This window comes from Neodiprion pinetum, chromosome 3, assembly GCF_021155775.2.
Source record: "Neodiprion pinetum isolate iyNeoPine1 chromosome 3, iyNeoPine1.2, whole genome shotgun sequence".
In the NCBI taxonomy this organism is placed as follows: Eukaryota; Metazoa; Arthropoda; class Insecta; order Hymenoptera; family Diprionidae; genus Neodiprion; species Neodiprion pinetum.
This window is the reverse complement of record NC_060234.1, coordinates 21,667,289-21,688,907: the sequence shown is the minus strand read 5'-3', so window position 1 is coordinate 21,688,907 and position 21,619 is coordinate 21,667,289. Positions and strand designations below refer to the sequence as shown.

At 36.5% G+C, this 21,619-nt stretch overlaps 2 protein-coding genes across 14 annotated transcripts in view; one reads left to right on the top strand and one right to left on the bottom strand.

Annotated features, from left to right (window-relative positions):
• Positions 1 to 2,221, bottom strand: part of LOC124215477 (facilitated trehalose transporter Tret1-like) — a 32,312-nt gene extending 30,091 nt beyond the window's left edge. Inside the window, exon 1 of the mRNA XM_046618908.2 lies at positions 1,880 to 2,221. Within this exon, the coding sequence (XP_046474864.1) occupies positions 1,880 to 1,885 (6 nt within the window). The 5' untranslated portion in view covers positions 1,886 to 2,221. The remainder of the gene's footprint in view (positions 1 to 1,879) is intronic.
• Positions 1,176 to 19,703, top strand: LOC124215480 (uncharacterized). 13 transcript variants are annotated; one of them, XM_069134751.1, is made up of 10 exons: positions 6,050 to 6,369; positions 6,476 to 6,549; positions 7,007 to 7,059; positions 12,870 to 14,611; positions 15,884 to 16,046; positions 16,252 to 16,501; positions 16,648 to 16,801; positions 17,065 to 17,218; positions 17,459 to 17,545; positions 19,143 to 19,703. In XM_069134751.1, the coding sequence occupies exons 1-4, from the start codon at positions 6,246 to 6,248 to the stop codon at positions 12,901 to 12,903; spliced, it is 285 nt and encodes a 94-aa protein (XP_068990852.1). In that variant the 5' UTR covers positions 6,050 to 6,245; the 3' UTR covers positions 12,904 to 14,611; positions 15,884 to 16,046; positions 16,252 to 16,501; positions 16,648 to 16,801; positions 17,065 to 17,218; positions 17,459 to 17,545; positions 19,143 to 19,703. The 13 variants fall into 13 exon arrangements, 10 of the variants coding, with proteins under 10 accessions (XP_068990852.1, XP_068990848.1, XP_068990854.1 ...); XM_069134747.1 differs by having other exon boundaries at positions 6,476 to 6,893; XM_069134753.1 differs by lacking the exon at positions 7,007 to 7,059.
• Positions 19,704 to 21,619: the final 1,916 nt, after the last annotated feature.

Genomic DNA, 21,619 nt, shown 5'->3' with positions numbered 1-21,619 from the left:
GATTTCTGTTCAGAATGGGTTGGGATAAAAATCCCGAAAGGCTAAAAAGTCGACAGCTCGAAAACCCGAACTTTTCGAGATATGAATTTTAAAATAACGCATGATCAGTCTACTGAAATTGGTATTTTCGATAAATCACCCAGTAGTATAACTGTTTTCCCGAAAGTTCATTCAACTGAACGTTCTTTTAACCAAAAAGTATTTTCAGAACAGTCGGCATTCTGAATGGACAAAGTACAGAATGTGAAGATATAGAAAAATAAAAGTTTCGAAATTAAAAATTCAGAGCTGCTAATACTTCGAACAGTCAAAATACGAACAAAATTATTTGTCGAAAATCAAAGTTGAGAAGGAGCAAAATTTCGATCCGCAAAATGCAGAAGGACCGGAATCCGGAAGAACGAAATACCGAATCTCCCGAGAATTCGAAACTTGTGAAATTCGTCAACTCGATGCTATTTTTATCAAGATTATCTCGTTGTATTAGACAACCGTCTGTGTAGGGAAAGAAAAAAAGAACGCAAAGGAACAGGCAACATACTTTTAATAAAAACAGTACATCTTTTTTCCCTTACGTTCAATTTATTCACGACATTATTACATTAAATCGTGTTCCACATTCACGTACGCGATGTCACTTAACAAGCGTATCGCGTTCTATTAGCTGCAACTGATGACGTTAAATAAATGTGTTTGTGACGTCTTGCAACCCTTCGGTATTTTGTCCTTTTTGTCCCAATCAATCAATTCAGTATTAACATTGCTATTTGTTGATTAGAATTTACGTCTACGCAATGTTGCAAAACTGAATATTCAACATTGCCAAAATAATTTTGAAAAAATAATGATTCAGTAAATTTGTAAAAGATAACGTTCAGAATAAAATGACCTATCGTAAAGCGAAATCAAACGAATCTATTAGATTTGTTACTACTTTGAAGCGCTTGAAAATGAAACATCGATTTCCAATTGTAAGCTTTCGTTTGTAATTCCAGTATTTTATACTTTCATATCGCGGAATAAATCTTCACAGCTGTAAACATTAAAGCTCGCAGACTGCAGTTACATTCACGAAACGAATTCTTCACGATAATGTTCAAATAAATACATTGACGTCGAGTCATATACATTAATTGCTGTTTAATAGCCGCACCTCAGGCTTGATAGAAGTGTACGGTTATTTTTTCCTTATCTCTGAATACTGCAGCACTTATTTTTCTACGCCAGGAGTGTGAGTATGCAATTAGCAATTGTGAAATAAGGCGCACTTTCATTGTCTTGCAATTGCTGTGCTGTCGCATTTTCGAAGTAGAAACGATGCAGTAACTCGCAATGGATTAAATCTACTGGCAAGAAAACTGCATGTGTAGTCAACTGCAGATTATAAAGGTATACGTAAGATCGACGAAATCTAGTGATTATGTCAGTGTTCGTAATCTACACGTAAATATAATTATTTGAGCATTAAATGTTCAGTATGAAAAATGAAAAACAATAGAATGAGTATTTCTTTGAAACCGCAAAACATCATCGGGACTAAAGAACTTTCAATTGGATTTTTTTTTTTTGTTTTGTATCTTGTGATAATTCTTGAGTATATCCTACAGCGAGTAGGTGCTAACAATTTATAAATATACGTAAAGAAGTTCGAGCACACGCTGGTACTATTCGAATTCTGATATTGATGATCGGTTTCCCACCGTTTTTTTCTCGTAGCCACTCGACACTTTCCAACCTTCCGTCTAACCGTCTAAGTAATTGCCTGAATAAATGCATGGCTGTATCGTATATTTTATTTGCCAATCTTCAAGTCCAGGGTGTAGAATATTATTTATGGGTAATTCATTGTAATAATAATATTCAATTTTAAGGTTTTCACCGGCATTGTTGTGATCGATTCTTGATTTCCTATCACGTTCAAGATATTTGACTGCTGTGTGAGTAGACAATATTCCCGGAATGTGTTTTTATATTTAATTATCTTCACAATTTTGACTCGTCGGATGGTATTCAATTCTTTTTTTTTTTTTCACCAGTAAAATAAAAACTATTATCCTTTGCCCACATAATGATCAACTTTTCGTCAAATCGTTATTTCAACACTTATTCACTTTCATTGTTTATGGGTTTCAAACGTCCGTGAATGTGAGCGAACAAAAATAAACTGAACACAGTATACTGAGTAAAACCAATGAATTTCTCAACTTCCAATACCGGTAGAAATATGCACAGTAAATTTCTCATATCGGGTTGGTACGAACTGGAAAATATTTAGTCTGATATTACCGACTATCATTAAAGCGTAAAGTCCGTTGTTGTATGGAATTACCAAGCTGACTAGTTAGAGTGGGGAATAAACATTTAAAGTTATTTTATACTTTAACGGTCACCGATTCGTGACTCTATAGAATAATTAGTTAACGTAAATAAAATTCTATAGTGAATAAAAGTCATTACGTAACATATACCACAGTTCTCAAATTTAAACAACTTCATGTTTAGGTCATTCACAGCGTGAGGGTAAAAGTTACGGTCATATGGATTCGTTAAAATCATACCATATCGAACATCATAAACAAAACCTGTCTGACTATGAAGCAAAAAATTGCCATTCTTTTTTACATGTAAACATTCTGCTCACATATCTAGATATATATTAATTCGAAAGCATTTTAATGAACAATGAATTTACTTGTTTCGCATTTCAACGGTTTCGGGTACTGTAATAATAATTTTACTTTGTAATATGTGCGGACAATTATAGAAGTGGCTTCAAGACCGGGATCCTTGATTCAATATGCTTGTATAAAACCACCGCCAGCGTTGAAAATTCATTTGCCAAATGTTTTAGACACATATTTCGCATACTGTTAATTAAGTTAATTCACAATTTTCCTACGTTATTTCATGTCGAACTATTGAATTGATTATAAAAAATCATTGCTGCTTCATTGGCTCATAAATTAAATTTTCATTCCAAAGTATTCACTTCGAATAATTCACTCGATACGTATAGCTGTATACTTATCTATGTCCTCCAGAAATTAGGCGTTTACGTCGTTCGATGAACGTAAGGAGAACTCCCGGAACATGACTTTATCGTTAGTAACATTATGCTTTGATAATATATTTGGGAAGCCACCTTATCTAAAAGCAAATGCTTCAAGTTAAATAAACATTTTCTATTAATCTATGTGGATCCAAGAGCTACATGTCATGTAAAGATATTTAAACAAAAATTAAATCAGTTCAGTAATTAAGCGAGCAGCTCTGATAACGTCTGATTAAACAAATAACCGTTCGAATTATCAGTTTTCGTGATAAACGTCGATTCATTTTCAATTGGGTCCGAATCGGAGACCCGTGCTAACATTTCAAACCTCATACACAATCAGACGAACCCTCTTCACTCTTCTGTAGCGATTGCTTGTAAATAACCACGAAACCAATTGTCGTGAATGTTTTCGTTAGTTCGGGTTTTACAGGATATAAAAAATATCATGGTCGTGTAGTTCTAAAAATTACAAAAATTGGTTGAGCAAAAAAATTGACCCGCCGTCTCGTATTTCAGGTCCTCTGCAAGCAGTAAAATCACAGCGGAATTCGTTATATCGAATATTCCTACAGCGCAAAAACATTGGAGAGTTAGGAATTCAAATTGACTGTTACATTTCGCACAGAAACCTGCACCTTGTTACGATACCTGGTGTAATCGGAACGGCAACTTGCAGAGATATTGTGCTTATTATTATTTATAAACATTCTCCGCCAACGTTGCGAACTTGGTGCGTTGCCTACAGGAGAAACATTATTATACTGGCAATAAACGTGCCTCAAAGGCTTATACGATAAACGAGCGAGCTAATATGCGAGTATAACGGACTGGTTGAAAAATTTACGGAATCTTGGTAACGTTCTCTTGCTCTTTGTGAAAATTCTACGAGTCCAGAATTAATCCTACGACAAGACAATCTTCGTGTCCGAAAACGATTGCAACAAAATTATTGAAGTGAGAACTTCTTTAGCGCCGTTGATGAAAACTTCTTCAGCACGGGAGTGATTTGAAACTCGATGAAACGACTATCGGTGTAACGAAAGCTTAACTTCTTTAGCACGGTAGTGATTTGAAACGAAATGAAACGAAATGAAACGACTATTGATATAACGTATAATTATTCCACTCCTGATACTGCATTCTCCTGATTCTCTCGCAGTTTAGTTTCTGAAGGATTCATTTATACCACGTGTGAACTGCACACATATTTTTTTTTTTAAATAAACAGTGTACGTGTGGAAAGAACTCTTTCGCCAAATATACCCGTATATTTATGCGAAAAATTTCTTGTACATTTTGCGGCGTGTATTAATTTGGTTATTACGTAACTAATGCATGACGATATTTGTTTGATCATTACATAATAAAGTTACCAATCTTCCTACATTTATTATATCTGTAATGATATGACATTAACAGTGATAAGATTTTTTCTATCAATTGAGGTATGTATTGGAGTTGCTGTAGCAACAGTTGTTTTCAATTTTTACGTCCTCGTCACAGCTCACTCATAGCTATATAACGATCATAAACCTTCATTCCATGAGCCATTATTGTTTTTCCATCTGTTGTCATCCGCAGATTATATCAGCTGGGGAAAAATATTATGTATGTTTTAAACGTACCGGCTGTAACTCCTCTTAACGACACGTGGCATGAGTGAAAAAAAGATTCATCAATCGTCGGGTACCAAGGACATGATTTGACTAGTTGCATCTGTGCATTTTTCTTCCTTATTTCCTTTTATCTCTGTAACGATCTTTTGGTTGATGTAACAATCTTATTACATAATATAGGCGACTTGAATTTTACAACGGAAGGTATAAATTTTATAATCTATTTTCTGTACTGTGTAGCAAATATCGAAATTGCGTGATAAATATTCAGCGAACAAACGAATCGCCGCTATAGAACAACAATGAACGTCAGTCAAATTGGCAAATGAGTTGTAGCTGAGGTTCTACATTTTATCTAACTCATTAGACCGCAGCTGAAGGCCGGTCTCGGAATGAGACTTCGCGCCGTATTGCATATTGTTACAACTTACAAGATATTGGTATTCTTATTTTACAATTGTTCAGTGTACCGCGTGTACAATAACAGATGCATCGATAACTAAAGGTTATTGTCGATTTCTCTTATAGAAAATTGTACCCATTTCAAATCAAATTTTGAAAGCAAAAACTGAAAAATCAGGAACCGTCATGAATTGTCAATCTTTTATATGGGTCCAGCCACCCAGCATGCTGATTGTCTACCATGATTCATTTGATTTGTTATATCACCTAATTGTCTAATTTGACGTTATCCAGGAGGCACATATGATTATATATGAATTTCCTGTTATGGTATACTTAATAACGTGATAAATATATAGATACAACGAGTGAAGGCTGCTTCGGCACACTTTACTCTATTATTACTCGATGGCGGGCATTAATAATGAACGTGTAATTTTGACCGTAAGTAATTAGTAAATACATTCTGACATACGTATATTTATGAGGTAAGTGACGTATTTAGTATATTGTATCAAACTTGTAGACACTCAATAAATTTCCATTATGACAGTTTTCCTGGAATTCCAGACAACTTTTGCCGTGCAAATTGGAGGTGACACCTTAGATGGACGCGTTCATCAAGCCTGCCTTTGCCAAGGCTTATAAGAAATTTATTGAAAATGATCGAGCTTCGATTTTACTAATTTATAACATCTAACAATAAGTCTTAGGCCATAATTGTTGATTATTTTCCGCAATTTTATATTTTACAGTACAAAATGAGTAATACAATTAATATGTGAATTTACTCACGTCAGTAGTTTCTGAAGAATCTCATTGTTTGAAGTAATATATGAATAGAACAATGTCATTCAAATCGTATGATTTCAAATTGATCTTATATTCCTTTTTTCCGAAATAATATTTATCCAAAAATAAGAGAAATTTTAAAAAACAATTTTTAGTAAAAGACAAGTTCACTTGTCATCGAAAATTTCGGAAATCATACACCATACATAGTACTAAATTTCGAAACCAAATTTTGGATTTTCGGATGTTCGGATGTTCAGAAAGTGCCGTCACACAACATTTTTTTTTCTTGACGTCATCGATCTATAGCAATCGTCGACGACGAAATTCAGCTAGCCCAATTCCGCAGTCTGGAAACAACCGCGTAGTAGAGAGGACGTATGGGAATCGCGCTCCGCAGATTTCGAGTACCCGGTTCTGTACCTCCTGGATCCTGTGCTCCGGGTCCGCTACCTGGTGAAACTCGACCTCCAGGACAAGCGCTCCGTAGTTTCTGCGCTTCAGGTAAGCTACCTGGTGAAACTCGACCTCCAGGACAATTGCTCCGTAGTTTCTGCGCTCCAGGTATGCTACCTGGTGACCCATGATCTTCAGGACTAATTTTCCGTAGTTATGGCTGTCCAAGTTCTCCACTCGGTGAAACTTGACCTCCAGGACAAGGGCTCCGTGATTCCTGCGCTTCAGGTAAGCTACCTGGTGAAACTCGACCTCCAGGACAATTGCTCCGTAGTTTCTGCGCTCCAGGTAAGCTACCTGGTGAAACTCGACCTCCAGGATAAACGCACTGGGGTTCCTGCGCCCCAGGTGATTTACCTGACGAATTACGACTTCCAAGTCCTCGACCTGATGAATTCCGACCTCCAGGACCAGTGCTCCACAGTTTCTGCATTTCAGGTCCTTTACATGGTGAATTTCGACCTCCAGGACGAGTGCTCCGTAGTTCCTGCTCAGTGCAGTGAGCAGTGAGGGCATGAGGTATCTCATTAATTGAGATTCAGTCTGTTTCGCGCTCGGCCGACTATGGCGTTGTAGGTTTCTCTGTGTTGCCAACATAACTGTCTGGTGCAAAAAATTAACCGTCTCAGATTCATTGTCCCCAAAGATACCTTCATTGTTTCTCAAATCAAATTTTCCTTCTCAGGTATTGGAAAAATTACGTGTGTCACACGTGTGGATGGGAGAAACAGGACTCGTGTGAGTACAACGATAGCCTTTACTCAGGTTGCGTTCACACTCAATCCGTGCGATTGCCATACTTACCTTCGGCTCGTGCCGCTAACTTCGCACTCATATTCATGTAAACGTAGCACGCACCTTCGCGCCACTTTCGGCTCATGCTGCAAGCTTCACACTTATCGGAAATCGCCTACTTTCCGCACTAGTAGTAAAATATACTATTATGATCAACCCACTATAATTCGATTTTTCTTACTCGCATTTTTAAATGCTAACAAGATACACAGTCAATATTTTCCATTGAAACAAGTTTCACCATTATCAATTCAATTATATCAATCATTAAAATAAAAACGAGTGGGCGATCATTAATTTTCTACCGAATGAGTATTGTTTTGCTGTAGAGATAATGTCATATCATTAGAAATTTTTTCTTTTTTTTTTTCTCGTACAGGGAGATTGCGAATGCTACTTTATTGCAAAAATGTTCGACTATAACGAGAACGATCATCTGTCATCGGCTCGCGAGTTTATACTCTAAAAAATAAAACACGATACTTCCGCCATTCTCCGTTGGCGCATATACTTGAAATCTGAAGGTGATCTGCTACACGCGGCGTATAAGAAAAACACTGAAGAACCCAATCGAAGGATAACCACGGTGAACTGTGGATATACGTTATACTAAACGCTACGCATTTGCGTAAAACGGTCAAAGAATTGCGTGCGTACTGCGGCTGCCGGTCAATAAATGTAACCATGAGAATTACGCTGTTTAAATGCTCGAGAGGCTCAGAGTACGTGCGCTTTTCAGCTATTCCTTTACTTCGTAGGATTACCCTGCTTAAACTATTACGACTTGCACCTATTATGTACTTACACATCATATGCACCATGCGCATTAACAGGGGAATGCATACACATGTGCAGAATGTTGCCCAACGCTGATTGATATGTAAAACGTCGAACATAGTCATCAGCCTTGACAGTCCTTTGAAATTGAAATTCTGTCACTATACTTCTGCATATCCCATGTACCTACATGTGTGCGTACCGACCCATACGTGTGATCACTGACACTGACCCACTTTACTAAGGTATACCAATTTGTTCTTGCCTCACAGACTTGTCTTAAATCATCGCTATAGGTATATCACAGAGTAGTCAGTATTAGAAAATTAATAACAGTATATTACAAAAGTTTTTTATTTTTCGCAAACCAACTTTCGTCTCATAAAACTACATTTTTTACGTCTCGGTTCCATCACATGATATATACGCCTTGGTCTGAGCGTATTGCATTATCGCACAGATGCTTAATTACTTGTGTAATTTTTTAAAGAGTGTATTTCAACGACCTCGAATTTCCCAATTTTCTCTTCTGGCCGATACGCCATCAATTACGTCTGATATCCAATGACAGCGGCCTCGTGCTCCTAGCAGACTTTTGATCCCACTCGGGTACGTAGATTAGGCTACGTATCCTCAGGCGTATCTCAACTCCATTCGAGCATTTTCCCTGTACATCTATCCTACATAAGTACCTGTATTGTACTATAATAATCACATTTTTATCTTATTCCAATAATAAGCTGTGTGGGGAAAAATTCTAATCAAGTGATTTTTATTCTCGCTTTCGTGAAGGTATTTGTAATTTGGGAATAAATTATTGGTTTCTTTTTACTTTTCATCATTCGTAGTGATATAGGAACAGTATTAGTCTCGGTGGAAAAGGACTTTATCTAATGCCAATGAATGTTGACGTTTTCATACTTCTATGAGTATCCAAAAAACAGATTTTTAGAAAAACGTCGGTCTGTCTGTATGGCCGGACAAATTCTCGCGATGATTTCGGAAAGTGCTGGATAAAAAAATCAGAAATTCGGACGCTTCTACACATTCAAATGAGTGGTTAAAAAATTGACATGTCTTATTTTTTGTCCTTATTTTTCAATCGAAATAAAATCAAAATGCGAAAAATTCGAAGCACTCCGACACAGTTTACGAGACGTTGATAAAAAGTATTATACAATTTATTTCAAAACGTATTAACTAGTGCATTAGTAGGTAAACAATTTGATGAAAAATAGAGAAACTATTTTATGAAAAATAAGAGTGTTAGCGTCAAAATATTTTGGTCATGCATGATGGTATTTCCAGTAAATGGATTGGTTTGCAAAGTGACGAAAGGTACCGCTAAGAATACGATTTTTACGGCTTATATTCTCGTTATTTCAGCGGTATGAGCAAAGATCATGTCTTTTTGAAAGAATATTTTTTATGCAGTAGATAAACAATATTATTTTTATGAAGGGTTCATCCGAACTTTAAGTATTCTTACATAGAGTTCAAACTTCTAAACAATAAGAGAAGTGAATCAAGTTCATAATAATAACAATGTAAAAGTAGATCGATTGAAAAATACAGTGTAGGATAATGAAAAATACTGTGATACAAGAAAAAATGGGAAGGGATGAACGAAAAAAAAAATGAGAAGAGTAGAAAAGTACGAGATAAGGGATATTAAATCGATTCATTATCGTATCTTTTCAGTCAACAAGCAACACGTCACTGATTGGCAGATAGCAGCGTTGGGCTTAGAGCATCCTTCATAAGATATTGTTCGACAGTTTTAACGCTAATATACCTAAAGTGATAGAGGCGTAGCTTAAAAGATATGTTTCGACGTAGCCTGCCATATCGTAACCATATACTTTGATACTCATTGTAGAAAAAGGCAAAAATAATTAATATTGTGCGATTGATTGAGGCGGCCGTTGTAATTCTAAATAAAAATTAACGTAACAGTATCAATCAGGAAACATCTTGACATAAGTAAAATGAGTTAAACTTACATTTTCTGCAACAAGAGCACTGGTTCTATATGTGTGATTGCTAATTTGTATTACACCGTTTTCTCCGTGAAGGAAAAGTCAAATCGACATAAAAAATATACACAAGCCAACTAGCTTCGGCGCTATATGTATACACTCACACCTTCTGAGCTTTCTAGACGAAATAAGCGGAAAAATATTCATGTAAAATGGTTCTGAGAAGAAAAGTTTTTGAGCTCCAAAAATCAAAGTAAACGAATACTAACCCCTTTGGATTTTTTCGGCATCCACAGGGAACATTTACTTTTAATGAACGTACCATGGAAATCCATAATGGACATGTTAGACAGAGATTTAAATGTCCGCTCGTTATACATCTAGTAGAACCATACTAGATATCCACACAGATCTCGATTATAGATCTTATGGATTTTGTGGAGAAGTAATTTGAATCTTCAATTGATGTCCTTTCTATCCAATATCCATTATTCATATGCACGCGATCTTATACAGTCTTATAGATCCATTGTATGTAGCGTTCTAGTAGATTTCCATACAGGATTTCGTTGAATATATCATGAATTTTGTGGCTAGGTACAATACAGAGTAGGCACTTGAGGACAGCCAAGTGCGTAAATACCAGACGTTAACAATTAAGGTATACATTGTCACATGCCGATCTATCTATCGGTCATTTATCGAATTATTAATTCGGCAAATCACGAGACGTTTGAAGACATAGATTATCTTCAACATACATCACGCATTAACTAATATACCACTCTGGGTGTATATGAAATTATAACATAAATGATAATTGTATTACTTGTATACTTACACTCACGTTATCAGACTATTGGGTGCCATAAGCCTGGCAATAACGTAGGTTACACCTATGTATAATTACACGATTTAATCCATATTTGTGAAACCTGATAATGTTACAAATTTCAAATAGTAAAGAATATGTATCCAAAGTTTTGTTAGATGCGACATAGGTATACCTGTATCTCTTTATATTATAAAGATATCTCACGACCGCCGCCGCCGTGTCAGGAATCCAGCCCTTCCTTCCACCACCCGACCTTCCCTTTACTATCACCGCCTTCATACCTATGCGGATTCAACCCTTTATCTAACCTTTATGCCCTTATAGCTATGAAGACGTAACTCTTTACCATACGTATACTGATTTAACCCTTTATCTGACATAGGATATACCGTAACACCTATGAAGACTTGACCCTTCACCTTCTGTATACACATCCATCTAGGAATCAGGGATTCAACACTCAACCCTTTACACATGTACATCCCCATACATACAAAAATCTGATCCCTTACCGCCTTCCCTCCCCTTTCCTTGAAAACATGAAAATGGTGGTTGGTGCGCGAAGCGTATACATCATAAATATAAATACATATATGCATACTAGATATAGATAAGTTTAATGTTCGTGACCGTGTTGATAATATACAGATTCGATTTAGTTGGGTGACCGTCAGGGATAAAATGATGCACTATTCGCAATCGATTATGTTTTTACACGAGGTTTCGGCATACCGCGCGTATCATCATCAGGTTTCTTTAATGTAAAATGAATAACAGATTTTACATGAGAACTATATGGTGTTTACAATTTTACTTAGGTACAAAAATGCCACTGTTTAATCTTATTATTGAACTACTGTGAAAAATTAAATTATTCAAAACTTACGTATATCAACATTCCTTAGCACTTACGATGTTTGTTACATGGTGTTCAAAAATGAAGTGACTACCCACATGCCTATACTGACAAGCCTAATTATCTTAATGTTAATTATAACAACTATATTTGAAAGTCATACATCTATTAACATATTTCTTGGTATGTTGGCAAATTGTTTACATAACCTTTTGTCAATATGCCTTTTTCTCTTTGACAATTTATATGATGACAAAATAGAGGTTACTTAAATTTTGTATGTCAGTTCTTTTGTTGGCTGTGTTGTTTTTAGAAATATGTATCATTTACTTTATGATCCTCTTATGCCAGTTAGTTTCTTTTTCTATAATCTTTACATTTTCAAAAGCAAACCTGTGCCCTTCAACCAATGAGTGTCGGACCAACGCCGATCTATCAGGATCCCGCGTTTTAACATCATACTTATTATTAGCCATCCGTTTTTTTAGATGCTGCGATGATTGGCCAATATAACATTTATCACAATATTTACAATCGATTTTATAAACAATATTGGTTTGTTCCAGTGTGGCTGTTGTTAATTTTAACGACGTAAATACATTATTCAACATATTAGTAATTTTGTACGAGACATTGATGTTTTCTTTAAATAGTGTCTTTTTGATGTTTTGTGAGGGCCATCAATAAAAGGGATTGACTCGTTGATTTAACGTGGAATTTGAGGTACATATAATAACGAATCGTATGCGTACATGGTTCATCTTCGTCTGTTTCTTTTTCTATTTTGTTTCAATATAGACACGTTCTTATTGGCGTGCTTCCACGTAAAACGCGCGCCTAGGTGTGCAGAGATTATTATCTGCAGAAAGTTGTTTTATTTTTTATATTTTCCTCTTCTCTCTACAACTCGACACGCTCTGTATACGCCGATGTCCGTGCCTACATACCTGTTGAATGCGATGAAGTGCCTGCAGCGCATACCTCGGAACCCATGCTATTACAATATTAAGATCGGTCGAGATTTAGGTACAGGTCATGTTTGATACTTCGAATTCAATGCTAGAATAATAAAGGAGAAGAGAATAGAATACAAATGACTATCAGAATCTTTGTTAATAATTCGTTGAGTCTCGTCGCATTCCAAGAAATACTTATTACCAGTCTTGTTCACATTTCATGAGTATACGTTTGTAATTGAAGTGCCTAATTTCTAACCGCAAGTCTTTGCATCTTTGCAAAGACAGACGCATCTAGGCAATTAATATCAATCTTTAATGAATCTAGTTCTGTTTTTTTGTAATTATAGTGTGAGAATAAAAACAACGACCAAGGAAAACTGAACAATTAAATGGGAGTGATGAAAAAAACTAGCACTAGAAACTGGCAAGGCTGATGAAAGAGAAACGAGTATATCAACCAATCAGAGACAACGACGTATTTGGTGCGAGAGCATGCAATAGTAGATATAATGAGTCTGCAGCAGCTCACAATTATTTTCCAGTTCGAATCTCAAGTTCGACTCAGTTCGTACGTTTACGATTATGTCACATTGTCATACCTATGTATCGTGATGCAAATATATCTGTCAAATTATTTGACAAGTGTTAAGAAATTATGAAATACAGTCTTGTTTTCTGTTTTTCTTAACCAAAACATTTTTTTAGCACCACAATTAAAGACAATCACCGGAAAATTCAGAATTATTGTGAGAAATTTGTAACAATATGGATACATTATTAATTTACAGTTTTTTTTTCCAGCTTCATCACGTTTCACTTTTGGCTAACCATCCGACATTATCCTCTGCACAGCTTTTTCGGATTAATCGTAAACATCGAGGTAAAACCAGTTGCTGCCTCGCATCGCAGTGTTGGAAAAAAGAATAAACTATAAAAAATAATTTATAAATAATAGAATAAATTGTAGAGTGTCAGTACATTTTTAATGAAATCAAGGAGAAAATGTTTTAATTGAAAAATCTTTATTTCAGCGGACACAAATATTGCGGTTCGAATTTTTTGTTATTTGTTTAGAAGGAATTTAGTGTGAAACATTGTAAATTTGTAGTACTACAGTCATAAAACTCGTTTTCAAGACACTATCTGTTCAAAACAAATCTTCAAATGTGAAAAGAAAAATACCGTAATTTTTCAAAATCCTACAAAATCCATACGGAAGGTATTAATGACAAGTCTTTAAATGCTATTTATTTTAAAATTTATCATTTTGGGCTACAAGAGGTTAAGGAAAGTACTCCGCCTCAATTGCCAACAATCTTAAGGTATGATGATATAACACTCCAACCTCTATAAATTGTTCGAAAAGCTTAAAATGAAAAGCTTTACAAAAACAAAACTTGTACCCTGCCCATATTCATACATTTTTATAATTTAATACTCCGATCATTATCGCTGTAATCAGAGTGTCATTGCATAAACAACTCGCAGCCATCGTTATAACGCGAGGTTATCGCAAGATATGTATATAAGTACCTATTCAGAAGTGGACAGATATAATACGTAGGTACGAATGTTAGAAGGAGACGGAAAGTTGATATCGCTGGTCTCTGATTACGAATAATCCTTATTCCAAGTCACACCTACGCTCGCTTACTCGGCAACTTTATTTCCTCTTTACGGCAATTTAATTGTTGCCCAACGTTTAATTAGCACTTTAATCGTATCGCGGCTTTACGTACAGCTGATACGGCAAAGGCATACACGTATTTATAACTATATACGAAACAGCTTCATAAATTGCTGTAGTAATAGTAAAACAATAAAGTCAGACTGTTCTTGTATTGTGGGTTATTTTTAATCTTACTGATAAGTCGCACTATTGTTCTCTCTTCCCCCTTCCATTCCGTCAAGCTTGTCAGAGTATCTCGACGGTTGCGTAGAATAACCGGCTATCTCGAGTTCGGCGTCAAAAACCGGCTATTTCGCGTTTGAAATTTTTTTCCCGTAAATTAAGTTGGTAACACTGTCGGGCTGAATACGAAACTCGCCAGCGCCTCGACAAAATTCATACAAGCTCCGTTTTGTGAATGTAGGTATTATAGGCTTATCTACATAATTATAATGCAGAAATGAAAGTATAAAGCATCGGGCGTATGTTGAGATGGAATCAAAGATTATCATTTCGGCATAATGCGTAATTACTTTATTATTATTTGATCATAGGTATGCATTGAAACATACAACGTTGAGATTGCCATTTTACTCACGTCCGTTTATTTTTTAATACTTTACAGTAATTCTGGCGTATGAAACATATTGAAACAGATTCATTCTGACGTCTGCCATCCCGAAATTCTCAACGAAACGTATTACATGATGCGAAAATCAATCGAAATTTATCATTGTACTATTTCAAATATTTTTCGAGAGATTCGATTTCTATCCATTTTATTAGGTTTTAATTGTAATGCAATATCTATTTGATCAATCTGCAACATGCAGTTTTGTTTCTTCTCATTCCTATTCAATTTTTTGGTACATATGTATTTGAATCTATCTGGAATGAAGTTTATTAATACATCTTAACTAAATAAATCTCTCTTAATTCGTTTCTGTTTGGATGCTACAACGATTTGAATTACGTTTTCTCTCGGTTTTTTAAATCATTTTTGATCCGTGATTAAAGATTTTGAATATTTCCGCAATTGAAAATATAATTATTTAAGCTCCTCAAACGACAATCCAATTAGAATATTTAGATGATAAATACTGAAACTATGACTGACCATCTCTTGTTATCACAGTCATCTGATTGTTATTCCAAATTTTAAAGAGATTAGCAATAGAACCCGTCGGATTCAAAGATTCTGTTTCGTTTACGGTATCATTCAGTTACTGTTTACATTAATTTTTCAGCTGAGGGTACTCGTTTTTTCAACTTATCTAGAATTATAATATTTCAAAGAAGTACGATTTAAGGAGATTATAAGAGTTATATCACACATGCAAATTTCCCATTTGCATCTCATATTTGTGCAATCTCCAGTACAAAATACTTAAAGCTGAGTATAACTTCATATTCGTGTCAACTTCATTTTTGTTCGAACGGATCTTTCATTGACTAAGTTTGTCCATTTCTGTCAAACTACATCACATGCACAAATATTTTAACGACATACGTAATTTAATTGTGCAAAAGTTGAAATTTAATTTTAGGTCCGAAGACTTAACTTTCTTCCGTTGATTCCCAATCAAATGACCCTGCGATTGTCTCTGATTCAATTCTAACTGATTTTCTCTATAAATATGAGAACATATACTTTCTTCGTTTGTCAATCTCAACTTGTGCCGCTTGGTTAAGGTGTTCGGCTAGTACGTTGCTCCTTGTGGTTTCAAGCCCTATCCAACTGTCGCAGAACGACAGCGTTATTAGCTGACCAGTTAACTGAAGAATATATCCTTAGTCAACGGCTGACCATCGAAGGGCATGGCCGCTTGAGTCTGGAATCGGCAGGAAAGATGAAGTGCGTATTTATTGTCTAAAATGTGAAAACTGAAATCATTATACATTATATCATATCATCATACACCATACATCATACGTAGTATTGGAGTTCGAAACCAAAGTTTGGATGTTCGGATGTTCGGATGTTCAGAAAGTGCCGTCACCCAAAATTTTTTTTGTCTTGACGTCATCGATCTATAGTAATCGTCGACGACGAATTTCAGCTAGCCGAATTCCTCAATCTGGAAACAACCGCGCAGTAGAGCGGACGTATGAGAATCGCGCTCCGAAAATTTTGAGTATCGGGTTCTCTATCTCCTGGATCCTACGTTCCACGTCCGCTTCCTGGTGCAACGCGACTTCCAAGACAAGCGCTCCGTGGTTCCTGCGCTCCAGGTCCACTACCCGGCGAAACTCGACGGCAAGGAGAGGACGAGTTGGACGAGGCGGATTTTTCACGCGAACTCAAATTCGGTAGCTATCAATGCGATAACAAAATATAGAAATTTTATTTTTTATAATTTTTTCATAATCTCTTTGGTCAAATTTGGCGATAAAAAAATTATATTAATCCTTACACAATATTTTTTATGTGTTCTCATACTTAAAATATTTATTAGTATTCGAGGTGGTTAGCGATGGTCGTTGGAGGTGGTCGGAGGTGCTTAGGGGTGGTTGCGGGTGATCGAGGTGGATGAGAAAGAGGACCAGGAGGAGCAGGACGAGGAGGACGAGGAGAACAAGGTGGACGAGGAGGACAAGGATTTGTACTCGGTGTGTATAACATTTTTACAATATTTAATGGCAATTGTAATTATATTATATCTAAAATTTTTTGAACTTGTGATATTTACAACAAATTGTTTCTATTCATTTTTCGCCAAGCGCAAATTCAGTAGCTTTCAACGCGCTAATAAAATTTCAATAATTTTTTATAATTTTCTTATAATCTTCTTCGTCAAATCTGTCGATAAAAAAATTATATTAATCCTTACACAATATTTTTGATGTGTTCTAATACTGAAAATATTTATTAGTTTCGAGGTGGTTAGCGATGGTCGTTGGAGGTGGTTCGCGGTGGTCAGAGGTGTATAGGGGCGGTTGCGGGTGATCAAGGGGGACGAGGAGAGGGACAAGGGGGAGGAGGACGAGGAGAATAAGGTGGAAGAGGAAGACGAGGATTTCTGCAAAGTGAGTATAACATTTTTATAATATTTAATGGCAATTGTAATTATATTTCATCTAAAATGTTTTAAACTTGTCGTGATTACAATAAATTATTTATATTCATTTTTCGCGCGAGTAAAAATTCAGTAGCTATAAATGCGCTGATTAAATTTACTATATAATTAATTAATTAATTTATTACATTAATCCTTACACAATATTTTGGATGTGTTCTTATACTGAAAATATTTATTACTATTTCAGGTATAACCCGAGGTGGTCGTCGATGGTTCTTGGAGTTGGTCAGAGATGGACGAGAAGGAGGACGAGGAAAACGAGGATTTGTGCTCGGTGAGTTTAACATTTTTATAATATTTAATGGCAATTGTAATTATATTGAATCAAAAATTTTTTGAACTTGTCATGTGTACAATAAATTATTTCAATTCATTTTTCGGGCGAGCACAAATTCAGTAGCTATAAATGTGCTAATAAAATTTATTATATAATTGATTAATTAATAGTAATAAGTAGAAACGGGAGTAGAAGTAGGTGTAGGAGTAGGATCAGGAGTAGGATCAAGAGTAGGAGTAGGAGTAGGAGTAGGAGAAACCTGCCCTACCCTACCCTCCCCTTCCGGCCCCTACCATCCTCCTGTACTCCTACTTCTACTCCTACTCCTACTTCTACTTCTACTTCAATCTTACTCCTACTTCTACTACGATCTTACTCCAACTCCTGATCCTACTTCTATTCCTACTCCTACTCCTAATTCTGAATATTATTGTTATGGGATATATAGGCTGCGTGTCGAATTGTATCCCATATCGAAACAAACAATTCTTTTATTGTCATATTGTGGCTGATTATAGTAGATAATCTAGTATGTTTCCTAGAAAATCATAAAATTTATAGTTTGCATCACGTATTATTCATAGATGAATCAAATATATCAGTGTCGTACATTGACCGCATATACATTTATACTTTTTGGTCTCTGCATGATTATTACATGTGATCTATTTTTATTCATGATCTATGTATACATTCTTCTCTCGAGTACGTAGACTTTACTTAAATCACTGTTTTGCTACGAATTTTGAAAGATATTTATTCTGATTATTGATTTCTTGTATCGCCGACAAGTCGGCAAGTACACTCAAGCGAAGTACTGGCTTGAAATTGCCATTGCGAAGACTGTGTTACTCAGAAGGTGAATGCAGCCAGCATCATCTTGGAATCGGAAACTATCTGATGTTCCGCGATTAGTTCTCAACTCTACCGTTGGTATATCTCACGGGGCAATTTTAGGGTGTCACATCTGAGACCATGGGGGCAACTGTCTTTATATATTCGTCCAATGATAAGGCAAAACCCTTTGCATTTTTTGCGAAAATTTTCGCGATTTTGAAAAGTGCTGGAATAAATTCTTTCATGCACTATTTCGACGTGAAAAAAGAAAGAAAAAAGTCGATTGAGCGCAGTCCCAATACGCTGCGATCGACGCATCAAAAGTTACAGCCAAAAAACGAGAACCTGAAATTTCGACATTTTTCATCTGTTGCTTTTTTGCTCGCCGTTTCTCTCCTCTTGGTCCCACGTTCTTTTTGCCGCGTTTTCTGAGTTCCTAGGGGTCTAATTGGTCAGGTAAGGGTCATTTAAATCGAACCGGAGACCAAAATAATTCGCTCGAAAAATGAAGAAAAAGTAAGGCTAACCCCTTTGCATTTTTTGCGAAAATTTTCGCGATTTTGAAAAGTGCTGGAATAAATTCTTTCCTGCACTATTCCGACGTAATTTTGCGAGACAAATCGATTGGGCGCTGTCCCAATGCGCTGCGATCGACGCATCAAAAGTTACAGCCAAAAAACAAAACCTGTGATTATATGAATCCTTACGTAATGTTTTTGATGTGTTCTTATACTGAAAATATTTATTGCTATTCCAGGTACAACCCGAGGTGGTTATCGGTGGTTGTTCGAGGTGGTTGGCGATTGTTGGAGGTGGTCGGAGGTGGACGAGGAGGAGGACGAACGGAACTGAGTCTCAAAGTCCTGTTGACATAAAAGCAGCTATTCGGTAGAAATTATAGTTTATAGTTTACACAGCCCATTGCATGATATTTCATTATAAATACGTATGTTTCAATGTATTTAGGAATAATTTATCAAATATACAGAGGTCATGTGCAAATAATATGTAAAATATAATAAATGAATTGATTCGACCGCAGTTTGATGTCTTCATTAGAGCTTTAACAATAAATTTAAGCTTTGTTACTTCTTTTATTTTATTATGGATAATCAAAAACATTTCCGACTATTCGTGCTGTGGAAGCATGGGGATTAAACCAAATGTAGCAAAAGATTAGAAACAGTGTATGTAGAGTACGGGTATTTTTCTAATAATGCAAATAGAATAGAATACCACGCCTTGCGAATTAGCTTTCCAGACAGAGATGAATGATGAATTTTAAGGACTGCATTATCGTTGTTGAATACTCTATGCCTCATGGGAAAAGAAAATCTGTAACGATAAAATTGATGCACCGGATCATCGTCGACTTTAACTTTTGAAATGTCCTACCATTTTCGAACGCCTCCTACGTCCCCCTGCCACCTCCGACCATCAATGGCCACTTTCGACCACCCCCTATCACCTTCTGCCAGCGCCGACCACCTCCTACCATTTCCGAACACCTCCAACCATCCTATTTACCTATATTACTAGATTAGCTATGATATGAAAAGAGCAGAATTATTCATTTCGAAATGGGATTCTATTCGACGCGCGCTCGATGTATTCCATAACATCAGTATTCATAATTATTTCAACAACTTTTCATTTGCTCTCTCGATCTTGAATTTTCATAGGCATAGAATCGAAACGTTGTTTTAGCTGGTCGCAAGTGTTGTATCTACGTTGGGTAGGAAAGCAGAATTGTTTTTCGAAAGGTGTTCGTATGGAAAAAAAATCAGAGTAGCTGTAATACATCACGGACGCGCTAATTTTGATCGAGATGAAACGGATGCTCCGTGTATGAGACAGTATTTAACGCTGCGTAGTGATTTAGAGACCTAGAAAGGTGATAGGGAGAGAAAGAACGACGCTTCTTAACACTTCGAGTGTATTTTAACACACATTTGAAAGATACGAGCGAAATTTTTGATCAACCAACCGTCGCAGAACGGCAGCGTTATTAGCCGACCCGTTCACTGAAGAATATATCTTCAGTCAACGGCTGACCATCGAAGGGCCTGGCCGCTTGAGTCTGGAATCGGCAGGAGAGATGAAGTGTGTATTTCTTGTATGAAACGTGAAAACTAAAAGCATTATACATCATATCATATCATCATACATCGTACACCATACATCATACATCATACATCGTACATCATACATCATCATACATAGTATCAAAGTTCGAAACCATAGTTTGGATGTCGGACGTTCAGAAAGTGACGTCACCAATTCAAAATCAGCTAGCCGAATTCCTCAGTCGGGAAACAACCGCGCAGTAGAGCGGACGTATGAGAGTCGCGCTCCGCAAATTTCGAGTACCGGGTTCTCAACCTCCCGGATCTCGCGCTTCGGGTCCGCTACGTATTTCGAGTAACGGGTTCTCAACCTCCCGGATCCCGCGCTTCGGGTCCGCTACGCGGTGAAACTCGACTTCCAGGATAAGCGCTCCGTGGCTCCTCGTTCATGTTTACAATAAATTATTTCAATTCGTTTTTCGCGCAAGCCGAAATTCAGTAGCTGTCAGTCCGCTAATAAAATTTCTCGACTTCCAGGATAAGCGCTCCGTGGTTCCTGGTTCATGTTTACAATAAATTATTTCAATTCGTTTTTCGCGCAAGCCGAAATTCAGTAGCTGTCAGTCCGCTAATAAAATTTCTCGACTTCCAGGATAAGCGCTCCGTGGCTCCTCGTTCATGTTTACAATAAATTATTTCAATTCGTTTTTCGCGCAACCCCAAATTCGGTAGCTGTCAGTCCGCTAACAAAATTTCTCGACTTCCAGGATAAGCGCTCCGTGGCTCCTCGTTCATGTTTACAATAAATTATTTCAATTCGTTTTTCGCGCAAGCCGAAATTCAGTAGCTGTCAGTCCGCTAATAAAATTTCTCGACTTCCAGGATAAGCGCTCCGTGGTTCCTGGTTCATGTTTACAATAAATTATTTCAATTCGTTTTTCGCGCAAGCCGAAATTCAGTAGCTGTCAGTCCGCTAATAAAATTTCTCGACTTCCAGGATAAGCGCTCCGTGGTTCCTGGTTCATGTTTACAATAAATTATTTCAATTCGTTTTTCGCGCAAGCCGAAATTCAGTAGCTGTCAGTCCGCTAATAAAATTTCTCGACTTCCAGGATAAGTGCTCCGTGGCTCCTCGTTCATGTTTACAATAAATTATTTCAATTCGATT